Raw genomic sequence first — 17,409 nt, forward strand, 5'->3', positions numbered from 1 at the left:
GTAGTACTGTGTGTGTGTGTGTGTGTGTGTGTGTGGTAGTACTGTGTGTGTGTGTGTGTGTGTGTCTGGGAGTACTGTTTCTCAGTCTGTATGTGGTGGTCTCTGTGTGTTCAGAGCTTGTCACCAGTCTGTAGGTCTCTGTGTGTTCAGAGCTTGTCACCAGTCTGTAGGTCCCTGTGTGTTCAGAGCTTGTCACCAGTCTGTGTAGGTCCCTGTGTGTTCAGAGCTTGTCACCAGTCTGTGTAGGTCCCTGTGTGTTCAGAGCTTGTCACCAGTCTGTGTAGGTCCCTGTGTGTTCAGAGCTTGTCACCAGTCTGTAGGTCTCTGTGTGTTCAGAGCTTGTCACCAGTCTGTAGGTCTCTGTGTGTTCAGAGCTTGTCACCAGTCTGTAGGTCTCTGTGTGTTCAGAGCTTGTCACCAGTCTGTAGGTCTCTGTGTGTTCAGAGCTTGTCACCAGTCTGTGTAGGTCCCTGTGTGTTCAGAGCTTGTCACCAGTCTGTAGGTCTCTGTGTGTTCAGAGCTTGTCACCAGTCTGTAGGTCTCTGTGTGTTCAGAGCTTGTCACCAGTCTGTGTAGGTCCCTGTGTGTTCAGAGCTTGTCACCAGTCTGTAGGTCTCTGTGTGTTCAGAGCTTGTCACCAGTCTGTGTAGGTCCCTGTGTGTTCAGAGCTTGTCACCAGTCTGTAGGTCTCTGTGTGTTCAGAGCTTGTCACCAGTCTGTAGGTCTCTGTGTGTTCAGAGCTTGTCTCCAGTCTGTAGGTCTCTAGGTGTGTTCAGAGCTTGTCACCAGTCTGTGTAGGTCCCTGTGTGTTCAGAGCTTGTCACCAGTCTGTAGGTCTCTGTGTGTTCAGAGCTTGTCACCAGTCTGTAGGTCTCTGTGTGTTCAGAGCTTGTCACCAGTCTGTGTAGGTCCCTGTGTGTTCAGAGCTTGTCACCAGTCTGTGTAGGTCCCTGTGTGTTCAGAGCTTGTCACCAGTCTGTGTAGGTCTCTGTGTGTTCAGAGCTTGTCACCAGTCTTGTTGCTGAGTCCCAGAGCCTGAACCACGTCACCACTCAGTCCGCTCTTCAGAGTCCTCCTCACTGCAACACACAGAAACACCATGTCAAACTAACACAATGACCAGACAGGGAAACACACGTTACCACGTCAACCGTCTCAGGGATAATTAAAAAAACACATTTCCATTTTACCCCCCCCCCCCACTGGTCAGGATGGTTACCACCCCCCCCCCCCCCCCCCCCACTGGTCCAGGAGGTTGTTACCCCCCCCCACTGGTGCAGGAGGTTGTTAACCCCCCCCCCCCACTGGTGCAGGAGGTTGTTAACCCCCCCCCCCACTGGTCCAGGAGGTTGTTAAATCCCCCCCCCCCCCCCCCCCCCACTGGTGCAGGAGGTTGTTAACCCCCCCCCCCCCCCCCACTGGTCCAGGAGGTTGTTACCCCCCCCCCCCACTGGTCCAGGAGGTTGTTACCCCCCCCCCCCACCGGTCCAGGAGGTATAGACTACTATAGACCAGAGCCCTATTCCCTATATAGTGCACTACTTTAGACCAGAGGCCTATTCCCTATATAGTGCACTACTTTAGACCAGGGCCCTATTCCCTATATAGTGGTACTACTATAGACCAGGGCCCTATTCCCTATATAGTGGTACTACTATAGACCAGAGCCCTATTCCCTATATAGTGGTACTACTATAGACCAGAGCCCTATTCCCTATATAGTGGTACTACTATAGACCAGGGCCCTATTCCCTATATAGTGGTACTACTATAGACCAGAGCCCTATTCCCTATATAGTGGTACTACTATAGACCAGAGCCCTATTCCCTATATAGTGGTACTACTATAGACCAGAGCCCTATTCCCTATATAGTGGTACTACTATAGACCAGAGCCCTATTCCCTATATAGTGGTACTACTATAGACCAGAGCCCTATTCCCTATATAGTGGTACTACTATAGACCAGAGCCCTATTCCCTATATAGTGGTACTACTATAGACCAGAGCCCTATTCCCTATATAGTGCACTACTTTAGACCAGGGCCATATTCCCTATATAGTGCACTACTTTAGACCAGAGCCCTATTCCCTATATAGTGCACTACTTTAGACCAGGGCCCTATTCCCTATATAGTGGTACTACTATAGACCAGAGCCCTATTCCCTATATAGTGGTACTACTATAGACCAGAGCCCTATTCCCTATATAGTGGTACTACTATAGACCAGAGCCCTATTCCCTATATAGTGGTAATACTATAGACCAGAGCCCTATTCCCTATATAGTGTACTACTATAGACCAGAGCCCTATTCCCTATATAGTGGTACTACTATAGACCAGAGCCCTATTCCCTATATAGTGGTACTACTATAGACCAGAGCCCTATTCCCTATATAGTGGTACTACTATAGACCAGAACCCTATTCCCTATATAGTGGTACTACTATAGACCAGAGCCCTATTCCCTATATAGTGGTACTACTATAGACCAGAGCCCTATTCCCTATATAGTGGTACTACTATAGACCAGAACCCTATTCCCTATATAGTGGTACTACTATTGACCAGAGCCCTATTCCCTATATAGTGGTACTACTATAGACCAGAGCCCTATTCCCTATATAGTGGTACTACTATAGACCAGAACCCTATTCCCTATATAGTGGTACTACTATAGACCAGAGCCCTATTCCCTATATAGTGGTACTACTATAGACCAGAGCCCTATTCCCTATATAGTGGTACTACTATAGACCAGAGCCCTATTCCCTATATAGTGGTACTACTATAGACCAGAGCCCTATTCCCTATATAGTGGTACTACTATAGACCAGAGCCCTATTCCCTATATAGTGGTACTACTATAGACCAGAACCCTATTCCCTATATAGTGGTACTACTATAGACCAGAGCCCTATTCCCTATATAGTGGTACTACTATAGACCAGAGCCCTATTCCCTATATAGTGGTACTACTATAGACCAGAGCCCTATTCCCTATATAGTGGTACTACTATAGACCAGAACCCTATTCCCTATATAGTGGTACTACTATAGACCAGAGCCCTATTCCCTATATAGTGGTACTACTATAGACCAGAGCCCTATTCCCTATATAGTGGTACTACTATAGACCAGAGCCCTATTCCCTATATAGTGGTACTACTATAGACCAGAGCCCTATTCCCTATATAGTGGTACTACTATAGACCAGAGCCCTATTCCCTATATAGTGGTACTACTATAGACCAGAGCCCTATTCCCTATATAGTGGTAATACTATAGACCAGAGCCCTATTCCCTATATAGTGTACTACTATAGACCAGAGCCCTATTCCCTATATAGTGGTACTACTATAGACCAGAGCCCTATTCCCTATATAGTGGTACTACTATAGACCAGAACCCTATTCCCTATATAGTGGTACTACTATAGACCAGAGCCCTATTCCCTATATAGTGGTACTACTATAGACCAGAGCCCTATTCCCTATATAGTGGTACTACTATAGACCAGAGCCCTATTCCCTATATAGTGGTACTACTATAGACCAGAACCCTATTCCCTATATAGTGGTACTACTATAGACCAGAGCCCTATTCCCTATATAGTGGTACTACTATAGACCAGAGCCCTATTCCCTATATAGTGGTACTACTATAGACCAGAGCCCTATTCCCTATATAGTGGTACTACTATTGACCAGAGCCCTATTCCCTATATAGTGGTACTACTATAGACCAGAGCCCTATTCCCTATATAGTGCACTACTTTAGACCAGAGCCCTATTCCCTATATAGTGGTACTACTATAGACCAGAGCCCTATTCCCTATATAGTGCACTACTTTAGACCAGGGCCATATTCCCTATATAGTGCACTACTTTAGACCAGAGCCCTATTCCCTATATAGTGCACTACTTTAGACCAGGGCCCTATTCCCTATATAGTGGTACTACTATAGACCAGAGCCCTATTCCCTATATAGTGGTACTACTATAGACCAGAGCCCTATTCCCTATATAGTGGTACTACTATAGACCAGAGCCCTATTCCCTATATAGTGGTAATACTATAGACCAGAGCCCTATTCCCTATATAGTGTACTACTATAGACCAGAGCCCTATTCCCTATATAGTGGTACTACTATAGACCAGAGCCCTATTCCCTATATAGTGGTACTACTATAGACCAGAGCCCTATTCCCTATATAGTGGTACTACTATAGACCAGAACCCTATTCCCTATATAGTGGTACTACTATAGACCAGAGCCCTATTCCCTATATAGTGGTACTACTATAGACCAGAGCCCTATTCCCTATATAGTGGTACTACTATAGACCAGAGCCCTATTCCCTATATAGTGGTACTACTATAGACCAGAGCCCTATTCCCTATATAGTGGTACTACTATAGACCAGAGCCCTATTCCCTATATAGTGGTACTACTATAGACCAGAACCCTATTCCCTATATAGTGGTACTACTATAGACCAGAGCCCTATTCCCTATATAGTGGTACTACTATAGACCAGAGCCCTATTCCCTATATAGTGGTACTACTATAGACCAGAGCCCTATTCCCTATATAGTGGTACTACTATAGACCAGAGCCCTATTCCCTATATAGTGGTACTACTATAGACCAGAGCCCTATTCCCTATATAGTGGTACTACTATAGACCAGAGCCCTATTCCCTATATAGTGGTACTACTATAGACCAGAGCCCTATTCCCTATATAGTGGTACTACTATAGACCAGAGCCCTATTCCCTATATAGTGGTACTACTATAGACCAGAGCCCTATTCCCTATATAGTGGTACTACTATAGACCAGAGCCCTATTCCCTATATAGTGGTACTACTATAGACCAGAGCCCTATTCCCTATATAGTGGTACTACTATAGACCAGAGCCCTATTCCCTATATAGTGGTACTACTATAGACCAGAGCCCTATTCCCTATATAGTGCACTACTTTAGACCAGGGCCATATTCCCTATATAGTGCACTACTTTAGACCAGAGCCCTATTCCCTATATAGTGCACTACTTTAGACCAGGGCCCTATTCCCTATATAGTGGTACTACTATAGACCAGAGCCCTATTCCCTATATAGTGGTACTACTATAGACCAGAGCCCTATTCCCTATATAGTGGTACTACTATAGACCAGAGCCCTATTCCCTATATAGTGGTAATACTATAGACCAGAGCCCTATTCCCTATATAGTGTACTACTATAGACCAGAGCCCTATTCCCTATATAGTGGTACTACTATAGACCAGAGCCCTATTCCCTATATAGTGGTACTACTATAGACCAGAGCCCTATTCCCTATATAGTGGTACTACTATAGACCAGAACCCTATTCCCTATATAGTGGTACTACTATAGACCAGAGCCCTATTCCCTATATAGTGGTACTACTATAGACCAGAGCCCTATTCCCTATATAGTGGTACTACTATAGACCAGAGCCCTATTCCCTATATAGTGGTACTACTATAGACCAGAGCCCTATTCCCTATATAGTGGTACTACTATAGACCAGAGCCCTATTCCCTATATAGTGGTACTACTATAGACCAGAACCCTATTCCCTATATAGTGGTACTACTATAGACCAGAGCCCTATTCCCTATATAGTGGTACTACTATAGACCAGAGCCCTATTCCCTATATAGTGGTACTACTATAGACCAGAGCCCTATTCCCTATATAGTGGTACTACTATAGACCAGAACCCTATTCCCTATATAGTGGTACTACTATAGACCAGAGCCCTATTCCCTATATAGTGGTACTACTATAGACCAGAGCCCTATTCCCTATATAGTGGTACTACTATAGACCAGAGCCCTATTCCCTATATAGTGGTACTACTATAGACCAGAGCCCTATTCCCTATATAGTGGTACTACTATAGACCAGAGCCCTATTCCCTATATAGTGGTAATACTATAGACCAGAGCCCTATTCCCTATATAGTGTACTACTATAGACCAGAGCCCTATTCCCTATATAGTGGTACTACTATAGACCAGAGCCCTATTCCCTATATAGTGGTACTACTATAGACCAGAGCCCTATTCCCTATATAGTGGTACTACTATAGACCAGAGCCCTATTCCCTATATAGTGGTACTACTATAGACCAGAGCCCTATTCCCTATATAGTGGTACTACTATAGACCAGAGCCCTATTCCCTATATAGTGGTACTACTATAGACCAGAGCCCTATTCCCTATATAGTGGTACTACTATAGACCAGAGCCCTATTCCCTATATAGTGGTACTACTATAGACCAGAGCCCTATTCCCTATATAGTGGTACTACTATAGACCAGAGCCCTATTCCCTATATAGTGGTACTACTATAGACCAGAGCCCTATTCCCTATATAGTGGTACTACTATAGACCAGAGCCCTATTCCCTATATACTGGTACTACTATAGACCAGAGCCCTATTCCCTATATAGTGGTACTACTATAGACCAGAGCCCTATTCCCTATATAGTGCACTACTTTAGACCAGGGCCCGATAGGGTGCCATTTTGGATGTAGTCAAACATTTTCATTTTGTGAAGGTTCTTGTACGTTACTGAGATGTCAGGATGTCAGTTGAGAACAGAACAGATAGCAGTTCTTCATTTCTGGGAGGATATAAAGATGGGTATGTAGATATCTTTAGAGAGGAACTAACAACAGAGATAGTATGGGCCCCAGGGAGATAACACACTGTTGTCCAGATAAAGTTCTGTTATGGACACACATCATACTGTGGATGGACACACAAGGACATAGAGACACAGACGGAGACAAAAGGGCTTATCCCTCAGTGGCAACACATATCTAGTCCTGACCTTTTTCAGGTACAAGTACAATGAGACCAAGATGGAAGACAGTAGTCACCGAGCCTTGGCAAGTAGGACTACAGAGTGGACGGAAGACAGTAGTCACCGAGCCTTGGCAAGTAGGACTACAGAGTGGATGGAAGACAGTAGTCACCAAGCCTTGTCTAGTAGGACTACAGAGTGGAAGACAGTAGTCACCGAGCCTTGGCAAGTAGGACTACAGAGTGGACGGAAGACAGTAGTCACCAAGCCTTGTCTAGTAGGACTACAGAGTGGACGGAAGACAGTAGTCACCAAGCCTTGTCTAGTAGGACTACAGAGTGGAAGACAGTAGTCACCAAGCCTTGTCTAGTAGGACTACAGAGTGGATGGAAGACAGTAGTCACCAAGCCTTGTCTAGTAGGACTACAGAGTGGAAGATAGTAGTCACCAAGCCTTGTCTAGTAGGACTACAGAGTGGATGGAAGACAGTAGTCACCAAGCCTTGTCTAGTAGGACTACAGAGTGGAAGACAGTAGTCACCAAGCCTTGTCTAGTAGGACTACAGAGTGGATGGAAGACAGTAGTCACCAAGCCTTGTCTAGTAGGACTACAGAGTGGAAGATAGTAGTCACCAAGCCTTGTCTAGTAGGACTACAGAGTGGATGGAAGACAGTAGTCACCAAGCCTTGTCTAGTAGGACTACAGAGTGGAAGATAGTAGTCACCAAGCCTTGTCTAGTAGGACTACAGAGTGGATGGAAGACAGTAGTCACCAAGCCTTGTCTAGTAGGACTACAGAGTGGAAGATAGTAGTCACCAAGCCTTGTCTAGTAGGACTACAGAGTGGAAGATATTAGTCACCAATCCTTGTCTAGTAGGACTACAGAGTGGAAGACAGTAGTCACCAAGCCTTGTCTAGTAGGACTACAGAGTGGACGGAAGACAGTAGTCACCAAGCCTTGTCTAGAAGGACTACAGAGTGGACAGAAGACAGTAGTCACCAAGCCTTGTCTAGTAGGACTACAGAGTGGACAGAAGACAGCAGTCACCAAGACTTGACTAGTAGGACTACAGAGTGGACGGAAGACAGTAGTCACCAAGCCTTGTCTAGTAGGACTACAGAGTGGACAGAAGACAGTAGTCACCAAGCCTTGTCTAGTAGGACTACAGAGTGGACGGAAGACAGTAGTCACCAAGCCTTGTCTAGTAGGACTACAGAGTGGACGGAAGACAGTAGTCACCAAGCCTAGTCTAGTAGGACTACAGAGTGGAAGACAGTAGTCACCAAGCCTCGTCTAGTAGGACTACAGAGTGGACGGAAGACAGCAGTCACCAAGCCTTGTCTAGTAGGACTACAGAGTGGAAGACAGTAGTCACCAAGCCTTGTCCAGTAGGACTACAGAGTGGAAGACAGTAGTCACCAAGCCTAGTCTAGTAGGACTACAGAGTGGAAGACAGTAGTCACCAAGCCTCGTCTAGTAGGACTACAGAGTGGACGGAAGACAGCAGTCACCAAGCCTTGTCTAGTAGGACTACAGAGTGGAAGACAGTAGTCACCAAGCCTAGTCTAGTAGGACTACAGAGTGGATGGAAGACAGTAGTCACCAAGCCTTGTCTAGTAGGACTACAGAGTGGAAGATAGTAGTCACCAAGCCTTGTCTAGTAGGACTACAGAGTGGATGGAAGACAGTAGTCACCAAGCCTTGTCTAGTAGGACTACAGAGTGGAAGATAGTAGTCACCAAGCCTTGTCTAGTAGGACTACAGAGTGGAAGATATTAGTCACCAATCCTTGTCTAGTAGGACTACAGAGTGGAAGACAGTAGTCACCAAGCCTTGTCTAGTAGGACTACAGAGTGGACGGAAGACAGTAGTCACCAAGCCTTGTCTAGAAGGACTACAGAGTGGACAGAAGACAGTAGTCACCAAGCCTTGTCTAGTAGGACTACAGAGTGGACAGAAGACAGCAGTCACCAAGACTTGACTAGTAGGACTACAGAGTGGACGGAAGACAGTAGTCACCAAGCCTTGTCTAGTAGGACTACAGAGTGGACAGAAGACAGTAGTCACCAAGCCTTGTCTAGTAGGACTACAGAGTGGACGGAAGACAGTAGTCACCAAGCCTTGTCTAGTAGGACTACAGAGTGGACGGAAGACAGTAGTCACCAAGCCTAGTCTAGTAGGACTACAGAGTGGAAGACAGTAGTCACCAAGCCTCGTCTAGTAGGACTACAGAGTGGACGGAAGACAGCAGTCACCAAGCCTTGTCTAGTAGGACTACAGAGTGGAAGACAGTAGTCACCAAGCCTTGTCCAGTAGGACTACAGAGTGGAAGACAGTAGTCACCAAGCCTAGTCTAGTAGGACTACAGAGTGGAAGACAGTAGTCACCAAGCCTCGTCTAGTAGGACTACAGAGTGGACGGAAGACAGCAGTCACCAAGCCTTGTCTAGTAGGACTACAGAGTGGAAGACAGTAGTCACCAAGCCTTGTCCAGTAGGACTACAGAGTGGATGACAGTAGTCACCAAGCCTTGTCTAGTAGGACTACAGAGTGGACGGAAGACAGTAACCAAGCCTCCGCAATTAGGACTACAGAGTGGACGGAAGACAGTAGTCACCAAGCCTTGTCTAGTAGGACTACAGAGTGGACGGAAGACAGTAGTCACCAAGCCTAGTCTAGTAGGACTACAGAGTGGAAGACAGTAGTCACCAAGCCTCGTCTAGTAGGACTACAGAGTGGATGGAAGACAGCAGTCACCAAGCCTTGTCTAGAAGGACTACAGAGTGGACGGAAGACAGTAGTCACCAAGCCTTGTCTAGTAGGACTACAGAGTGGACGGAAGACAGTAGTCACCAAGCCTAGTCTAGTAGGACTACAGAGTGGACGGAAGACAGCAGTCACCAAGCCTTGTCTAGTAGGACTACAGAGTGGACGGAAGACAGTCGTCACCAAGCCTTGTCTAGTAGGACTACAGAGTGGACGGAAGACAGTAGTCACCAAGCCTTGTCTAGTAGGACTACAGAGTGGACGGAAGATAGTAGTCACCAAGCCTAGTCTAGTAGGACTACAGAGTGGAAGACAGTAGTCACCAAGCCTTGTCCAGTAGGACTACAGAGTGGACGGAAGACAGTAGTCACCAAGCCTTGTCTAGTAGGACTACAGAGTGGACGGAAGACAGTAGTCACCAAGCCTTGTCTAGTAGGACTACAGAGTGGACAGAAGACAGTAGTCACCAAGCCTTGTCTAGTAGGACTACAGAGTGGACAGAAGACAGTAGTCACCAAGCCTTGTCTAGTAGGACTACAGAGTGGACGGAAGACAGTAGTCACCAAGCCTTGTCTAGTAGGACTACAGAGTGGAAGACAGTAGTCACCAAGCCTTGTCTAGTAGGACTACAGAGTGGAAGACAGTAGTCACCAAGCCTTGTCTAGTAGGACTACAGAGTGGAAGACAGTAGTCACCAAGCCTTGTCTAGTAGGACTACAGAGTGGAAGACAGTAGTCACCAAGCCTAGTCTAGTAGGACTACAGAGTGGACGGAAGACAGTAGTCACCAAGCCTAGTCTAGTAGGACTACAGAGTGGACGGAAGACAGTAGTCACCAAGCCTAGTCTAGTAGGACTACAGAGTGGATGCCTTTTGTTCCTGCCAAACACTACTGTAACGATTGAAGACCTTGATTAGGTGAATTTTTGACATTGTGTTATTGACTGTATGTTTGTTTATCCCATGTGTAACTCTGTGTTGTTGTTTGTGTCGCACTGCTTTGCTTTATCTTGGCCAGGTCGCAGTTGTAAATGAGAACTTGTTCTCAACTAGCCTACCTGGTTAAATAAAGGTCAAATAAAAAATAAATATATATATTTTTAGAAATTAGGTGCTGGGCTTGAACAAAAGGCTGCACACCTACAAGGCTGGTGATCAACGGTGGGAGCTGTATGGAATGGCAGTACACCAGCCTCTCTACATTTAGAGGGGATCTCTTGGGGAAATAACACTCGAAGAAATAGAGAGAGTTTGTTTAGTTGAAGAGATAAATTCAACAGCTGGCTCTGGTCTCCTTAAAGGCCATTCCTCTCCATGTTGTAGTACTCACACGACTTCCTGTTGAGGCGGGAGCGTTTGCGTGTCTTGGGGCTGGACGGCCTCTCTGTGGGGTTCCTGGTAACAGACTTGACTAGCCGATCCATGATCTCATCCGTAGCATCATCCTGGGAGCTGGCACTGTCCTCTTTGGCTACAGACATCTGGGATGGACAAACTGGGCCTAGACCTGGGGGAGAAATCAAATCAAACTTTATTTAAAATGGAGACGAAATCAAATCAAACTTTATTTAAAATGGGGAAGAAATCAAATCAAACTTTATTTAAAAAGGGGACGAAATCAAATCAAACTTTATTTAAAAAGGGGAAGAAATCAAATCAAACTTTATTTAAAAAGGGGAAGACATCAAATCAAACTTTATTTTTTTTAAATGGGGAAGAAATCAAATCAAACTTGATTTAAAAAGGGGAAGAAATCAAATCAAACTTTATTTAAAATGGGGAAGAAATCAAATCAAACTTGATTTTAAAAAAAAGGGGAAGAAATCAAATCAAACTTGATTAAAAAAAAATGGGGAAGAAATCAAATCAAACTTGATTTTTTAAAAATGGGGAAGAAATTTAATCAAACTTGATTTTTTAAAAAAGGGGAAGAAATCAAATCAAACTTGATTTTAAAAAATGGGGAAGAAATCAAATCAAACTTTATTTAAAAAGGGGAAGAAATCAAATCAAACTTTATTTTAAAAAAATGGGGAAGAAATCAAATCAAACTTTATTTAAAAAAAATGGGGAAGAAATCAAATCAAACTTTATTTAAAAAGGGGACGAAATCAAATCAAACTTTATCTAAAAAAAAAGGGGACGAAATCAAATCAAACTTTATTTAAAAAAATGGGGAAGAAATCAAATCAAACTTTATTTAAAAAGGGGAAGAAATCAAATCAAACTTTATTTAAAAAGGGGACGAAATCAAATCAAACTTGATTTAAAAAGGGGAAGAAATCAAATCAAACTTGATTTAAAAAGGGGAAGAAATCAAATCAAACTTGATTTAAAAAGGGGAAGAAATCAAATCAAACTTTATTTTAAAAAAAATGGGGAAGAAATCAAATCAAACTTGATTTAAAAAGGGGAAGAAATCAAATCAAACTTGATAAAAAAAAAATGGGGAAGAAATCAAATCAAACTTGATTTTTAAAAAATGGGGAAGAAATCAAATCAAACTTGATTTAAAAAAAAAGGGGAAGAAATCAAATCAAACTTGATTTAAAAAGGGGAAGAAATCAAATCAAACTTGATTTAAAAAAATGGGGAAGAAATCAAATCAAACTTGATTTAAAAAGGGGAAGAAATCAAATCAAACTTTATTTTAAAAAAATGGAGAAGAAATCAAATCAAACTTTATTTTAAAAAAATGGGGAAGAAATCAAATCAAACTTTATTTAAAAAGGGGACGATTAAATCAAATCAAACTATCTAAAAAAAAAGGGGACGAAATCAAATCAAACTTTATTTAAATGGAGAAGAAGCATTAGAAAAGGAGGAATCAAACATCTCATTACATTTTATTGGTTGTATACACATTGCTTGTGTTCCTAGCTCCAACAGTGCAGTAGTATCTAACAATTCACAACAATACACACATCTAAAAGTAAAATAATGGATTTAAGAAATATATAAAATATCAGGATGAGTAATATCAGAGTCGAGTATAAATATGTGTGTGTGTATATATATATAGTTTATATAGTATACCTGTAGAATATTCCCATTCCAGGGTTAGCACCGTGTTAGCAGACAGAGGTCCTGCTGGGTGGGTGTATTGGTACATACCAACCCATTCCAGGGTTAGCACCGTGTTAGCAGACAGAGGTCCTGCTGGGTGGGTGTACTGGTGTGTGTGTATTGGTGTGTGTCTGCATCTCTGTGTGTCTTACTGCGGTAGCCACGGTTGCGGCGCAGGTTCCCCTGGTGGTCGGTACTGCTGGATGTGTTGAGCATATTCTTCATGTTCTCATGCTCCTCCTGGACTGGATCTGGCTCTGGCTCTGGCTCTGCAGGCCTGGAGACAAGGGAGGGGCTGTCCTGGGACTGGGGAGACACCACCCCCGAGAACTTCTCCGTCTGAGAGGGGGGAGGAGAGAGAGAGAGAGAGGGAGAGAAGGGGAGAGAGGGAGGGAGGGAGAGAAGGAGGAGAGAGAGGGAGGAAGGGAGAGAAGGAGGAAGGGAGAAAGTGAGAGGGAGGGAGAGAGAGGGGAAGGGAGAGAGAGGGGAAGGGAGAAAGAGAGAGGGAGAGAAGGAGGAAGGGAGAAAGTGAGAGGGAGGGAGAGAGGGAAGGAGGAGAGAGAGAGGGAGGGAGGGAGAGAGCGGAAGGGAGGGAGCATGGATTCAGACACTGGTGTAAAAGGTAGAGGGAGAGTAATGACTTCTGAAATCCACTTTGCATATTAAATGAGAAAATGTCAATGTGTGAAGGCAGGTTTAATAAAGCCACAGCGTGGTTTAATAAAGCCAGGTTTAATAAAGCCACAGCGTGGTTTAATAAAGCCAGGTTTAATAAAGCCACAGCGTGGTTTAATAAAGCCAGGTTTAATAAAGCCACAGTGTGGTTTAATAAAGCCACAGTGTGGTTTAATAAAGCCAGGTTTAATAAAGCCACAGTGTGGTTTAATAAAGCCACAGTGGGGTTTAATAAAGCCACAGTGTGGTTTAATAAAGCCACAGTGTGGTTTAATAAAGCCACAGTGTGGTTTAATAAAGCCAGGTTTAATAAAGCCACAGTGTGGTTTAATAAAGCCACAGTGGGGTTTAATAAAGCCACAGTGTGGTTTAATAAAGCCACAGTGGGGTTTAATAAAGCCACAGTGGGGTTTAATAAAGCCACAGTGGGGTTTAATAAAGCCAGGTTTAATAAATCCAGGTTTAATAAAGCCAGGTTTAATAAAGCCATAGTGTGGTTTAATAAAGCCACAGTGGGGTTTAATAAAGCCAGGTTTAATAAATCCAGGTTTAATAAAGCCAGGTTTAATAAAGCCATAGTGTGGTTTAATAAAGCCATAGTGTGGTTTAATAAAGCCAGGTTTAATAAAGCCAGGTTTAATAAAGCCATAGTGTCGTTTAATAAAGCCAGGTTTAATAAAGCCATAGTGTGGTTTAATAAAGCCATAGTGTGGGGTGTATATTTGAGTCAACAATGGAGACAATCTAAAGACAATATAGCTCTACCCCTAGCCCCAGACCTACCCCCTACCCTCTACCCCTACCCCCTACCCTCTACCCCTACCCCCTACCCCCTAGCCCCAGACCTACCCCCTAGCCCCAGACCTACCCCTAGCCCCAGACCTACCCCCTACCCTCTACCCCTACCCCCTACCCCCTACCCTCTACCCCTACCCCTACCCTCTACCCCTACCCCCTAGCCCCAGACCTACCCTCTACCCCTACCCCCTACCCCCTACCCTCTACCCCTACCCCCTACCCTCTACCCCTACCCCCTAGCCCCAGACCTACCCCCTACCCTCTAACCCTACCCTCTACCCCTACCCCCTACCCTCTACCCCTACCCCCTAGCCCCAGACCTACCCCCTAGCCCCAGACCTACCCCCTAGCCCCTAGCCCCAGACCTACCCCCTAGCCCCAAACCTACCCCCTACCCTCTACCCCTAGCCCCAGACCTACCCCCTACCCCCTAGCCCCAGACCTACCCCCTAGCCCCAAACCTACCCCCTACCCTCTACCCCTACCCCCTAGCCCCAGACCTACCCCCTAGCCCCAAACCTACCCCCTACCCTCTACCCCTACCCCCCTAGCCCCAGACCTACCCCCTAGCCCCAGACCTACCTCAGTGATCATCTTTCCCCTGGTCTTGGTGCGTTCCCTGTGGGTAGCCCGCTTGTGTTTCTGGGCCAGGACCCTCTCTCTGGTGGTCCGGTACTCCAGAGAAAACTCACTGATAATCTTGCAGAAGTGGGTCACTTTAGTGTCCCTAACAGAGTAGGATGGCTGACCTAGGTACAGCAGGAAGGAATGGAACCTGAGAGAGAAGGGAGGGGGGGGGGGATAAGGGGAGAGGGGTAGGGAGAGAGAGAGAGAGAGTTTAGTGTCCCGAACAGAGTAGGATGGCTGACCTAGGTACAGCAGGAAGGAATGGAACCTGAGAGAGAAGGGAGGGAGAGGGGTAAGGGGGGAGAGAGAGTTTAGTGTCCCGAACAGAGTAGGATGGCTGACCTAGGTACAGCAGGAAGGAATGGAACCTGAGAGAGAAGGGAGGGAGGGAGAGGGGGAGGGAGAGAGAGAGAGGGGTAGGGAGAGAGAAAGAGAGAGAGAGGGGTAGGGAGAGAGAGAGGGGGGGGTAGGGAGAGAGAGGGATAGGGAGAGGGATAGGGAGAGAGGGGGAGGGGGAGGGAGGGGGGGGGGAGAGAGAGGGGGAGGGAGAGAGAGAGAAAGAGAGAGGGGGGTAGGGAGAGAGAAAGAGAGAGGGGGGTAGGGAGAGAGAGAGAGAGAGGGGTAGGGAGAGAGAAAGAGAGAGGGGTAGGGAGAGAGAAAGAGAAAGAGAGAGGGGTAGGGAGAGAGAAAGAGAGAGAGAGAGGGGTAGGGAGAGAAAGAGAGGGGTAGGGAGAGAGATAGGGTTTACAGGGTAAGGGGATATGTGTATGGTTGTAAGTATGGAGGGGTAGGGAGAGAGAGGGTTTACAGGGTAAGGGGATATGTGTATGGTTGTAAGTATGGAGGGGTAGGGAGAGAGAGAGGGTTTACAGGGTAAGGGGATATGTGTATGGTTGTAGTTATAAGTATGGAGGGGTAGGGAGAGAGAGGGTTTACAGGGTAAGGGGATATGCGTATGGTTGTAAGTATGGAGGGGTAGGGAGAGAGAGAGGGTTTACAGGGTAAGGGGATATGTGTATGGTTGTAGTTATAAGTATGGAGGGGTAGGGAGAGAGAGAGGGTTTACAGAGTAAGGGGATATGTGTATGGTTGTAGTTATAAGTATGGAGGGGTAGGGAGAGAGAGAGGGTTTACAGGGTAAGGGGATATGTGTATGGTTGTAGTTATAAGTATGGAGGGGTAGGGAGAGAGAGAGGGTTTACAGGGTAAGGGGATATGTGTATGGTTGTAGTTATAAGTATGGAGGGGTAGGGAGAGAGAGAGGGTTTACAGGGTAAGGGGATATGTGTATGGTTGTAAGTATGGAGGGGTAGGGAGAGAGAGAGGGTTTACAGGGTAAGGGGATATGTGTATGGTTGTAGTTATGAGTATGGAGGGGTAGGGAGAGAGAGAGGGTTTACAGGGTAAGGGGATATGTGTATGGTTGTAAGTATGGAGGGGTAGGGAGAGAGAGAGGGTTTACAGGGTAAGGGGATATGTGTATGGTTGTAAGTATGGAGGGGTAGGGAGAGAGAGAGGGTTTACAGGGTAAGGGGATATGTGTATGGTTGTAAGTATGGAGGGGTAGGGAGAGAGAGAGGGTTTACAGGGTAAGGGGATATGTGTATGGTTGTAGTTATGAGTATGGAGGGGTAGGGAGAGAGAGAGGGTTTACAGGGTAAGGGGATATGCGTATGGTTGTAGTTATGAGTATGGAGGGGTAGGGAGAGAGAGAGGGTTTACAGGGTAAGGGGATATGTGTATGGTTGTAAGTATGGAGGGGTAGGGAGAGAGAGAGGGTTTACAGGGTAAGGGGATATGTGTATGGTTGTAAGTATGGAGGGGTAGGGAGAGAGAGGGTTTACAGGGTAAGGGGATATGTGTATGGTTGTAAGTATGGAGGGGTAGGGAGAGAGAGAGGGTTTACAGGGTAAGGGGATATGTGTATGGTTGTAAGTATGGAGGGGTAGGGAGAGAGAGAGGGTTTACAGGGTAAGGGGATATGTGTATGGTTGTAAGTATGGAGGGGTAGGGAGAGAGAGAGGGTTTACAGGGTAAGGGGATATGCGTATGGTTGTAAGTATGGAGGGGTAGGGAGAGAGAGAGGGTTTACAGGGTAAGGGGATATGTGTATGGTTGTAGTTATGAGTATGGAGGGGTAGGGAGAGAGAGAGGGTTTACAGGGTAAGGGGATATGTGTATGGTTGTAAGTATGGAGGGGTAGGGAGAGAGAGAGGGTTTACAGGGTAAGGGGATATGTGTATGGTTGTAGTTATGAGTATGGAGGGGTAGGGAGAGAGAGAGGGTTTACAGGGTAAGGGGATATGTGTATGGTTGTAAGTATGGAGGGGTAGGGAGAGAGAGAGGGTTTACAGGGTAAGGGGATATGTGTATGGTTGTAAGTATGGAGGGGTAGGGAGAGAGAGAGGGTTTACAGGGTAAGGGGATATGTGTATGGTTGTAGTTATGAGTATGGAGGGGTAGGGAGAGAGAGAGGGTTTACAGGGTAAGGGGATATGCGTATGGTTGTAAGTATGGAGGGGTAGGGAGAGAGAGAGGGTTTACAGGGTAAGGGGATATGCGTATGGTTGTAAGTATGGAGGGGTAGGGAGAGAGAGAGGGTTTACAGGGTAAGGGGATATGTGTA

General features: G+C 45.6%; 1 protein-coding gene across 1 annotated transcript; it reads right to left on the reverse strand.

Annotated features, from left to right (window-relative positions):
* Window positions 1-958: 958 nt before the first annotated feature.
* Window positions 959-14,952, reverse strand: LOC129834919 (FH1/FH2 domain-containing protein 1-like). Its single transcript, XM_055900294.1, has 4 exons — window positions 14,739-14,952; window positions 12,836-13,022; window positions 10,948-11,124; window positions 959-1,079 (listed from the first exon to the last, which is right to left on the reverse strand). Exons 1-4 carry the CDS (start codon window positions 14,748-14,750, stop codon window positions 997-999), a joined length of 459 nt encoding a protein of 152 aa, XP_055756269.1. The 5' UTR covers window positions 14,751-14,952; the 3' UTR covers window positions 959-996.
* Window positions 14,953-17,409: the final 2,457 nt, after the last annotated feature.

The sequence above is a fragment of the Salvelinus fontinalis genome, chromosome 35, assembly GCF_029448725.1.
Source record: "Salvelinus fontinalis isolate EN_2023a chromosome 35, ASM2944872v1, whole genome shotgun sequence".
NCBI classification, from domain to species: Eukaryota; Metazoa; Chordata; class Actinopteri; order Salmoniformes; family Salmonidae; genus Salvelinus; species Salvelinus fontinalis.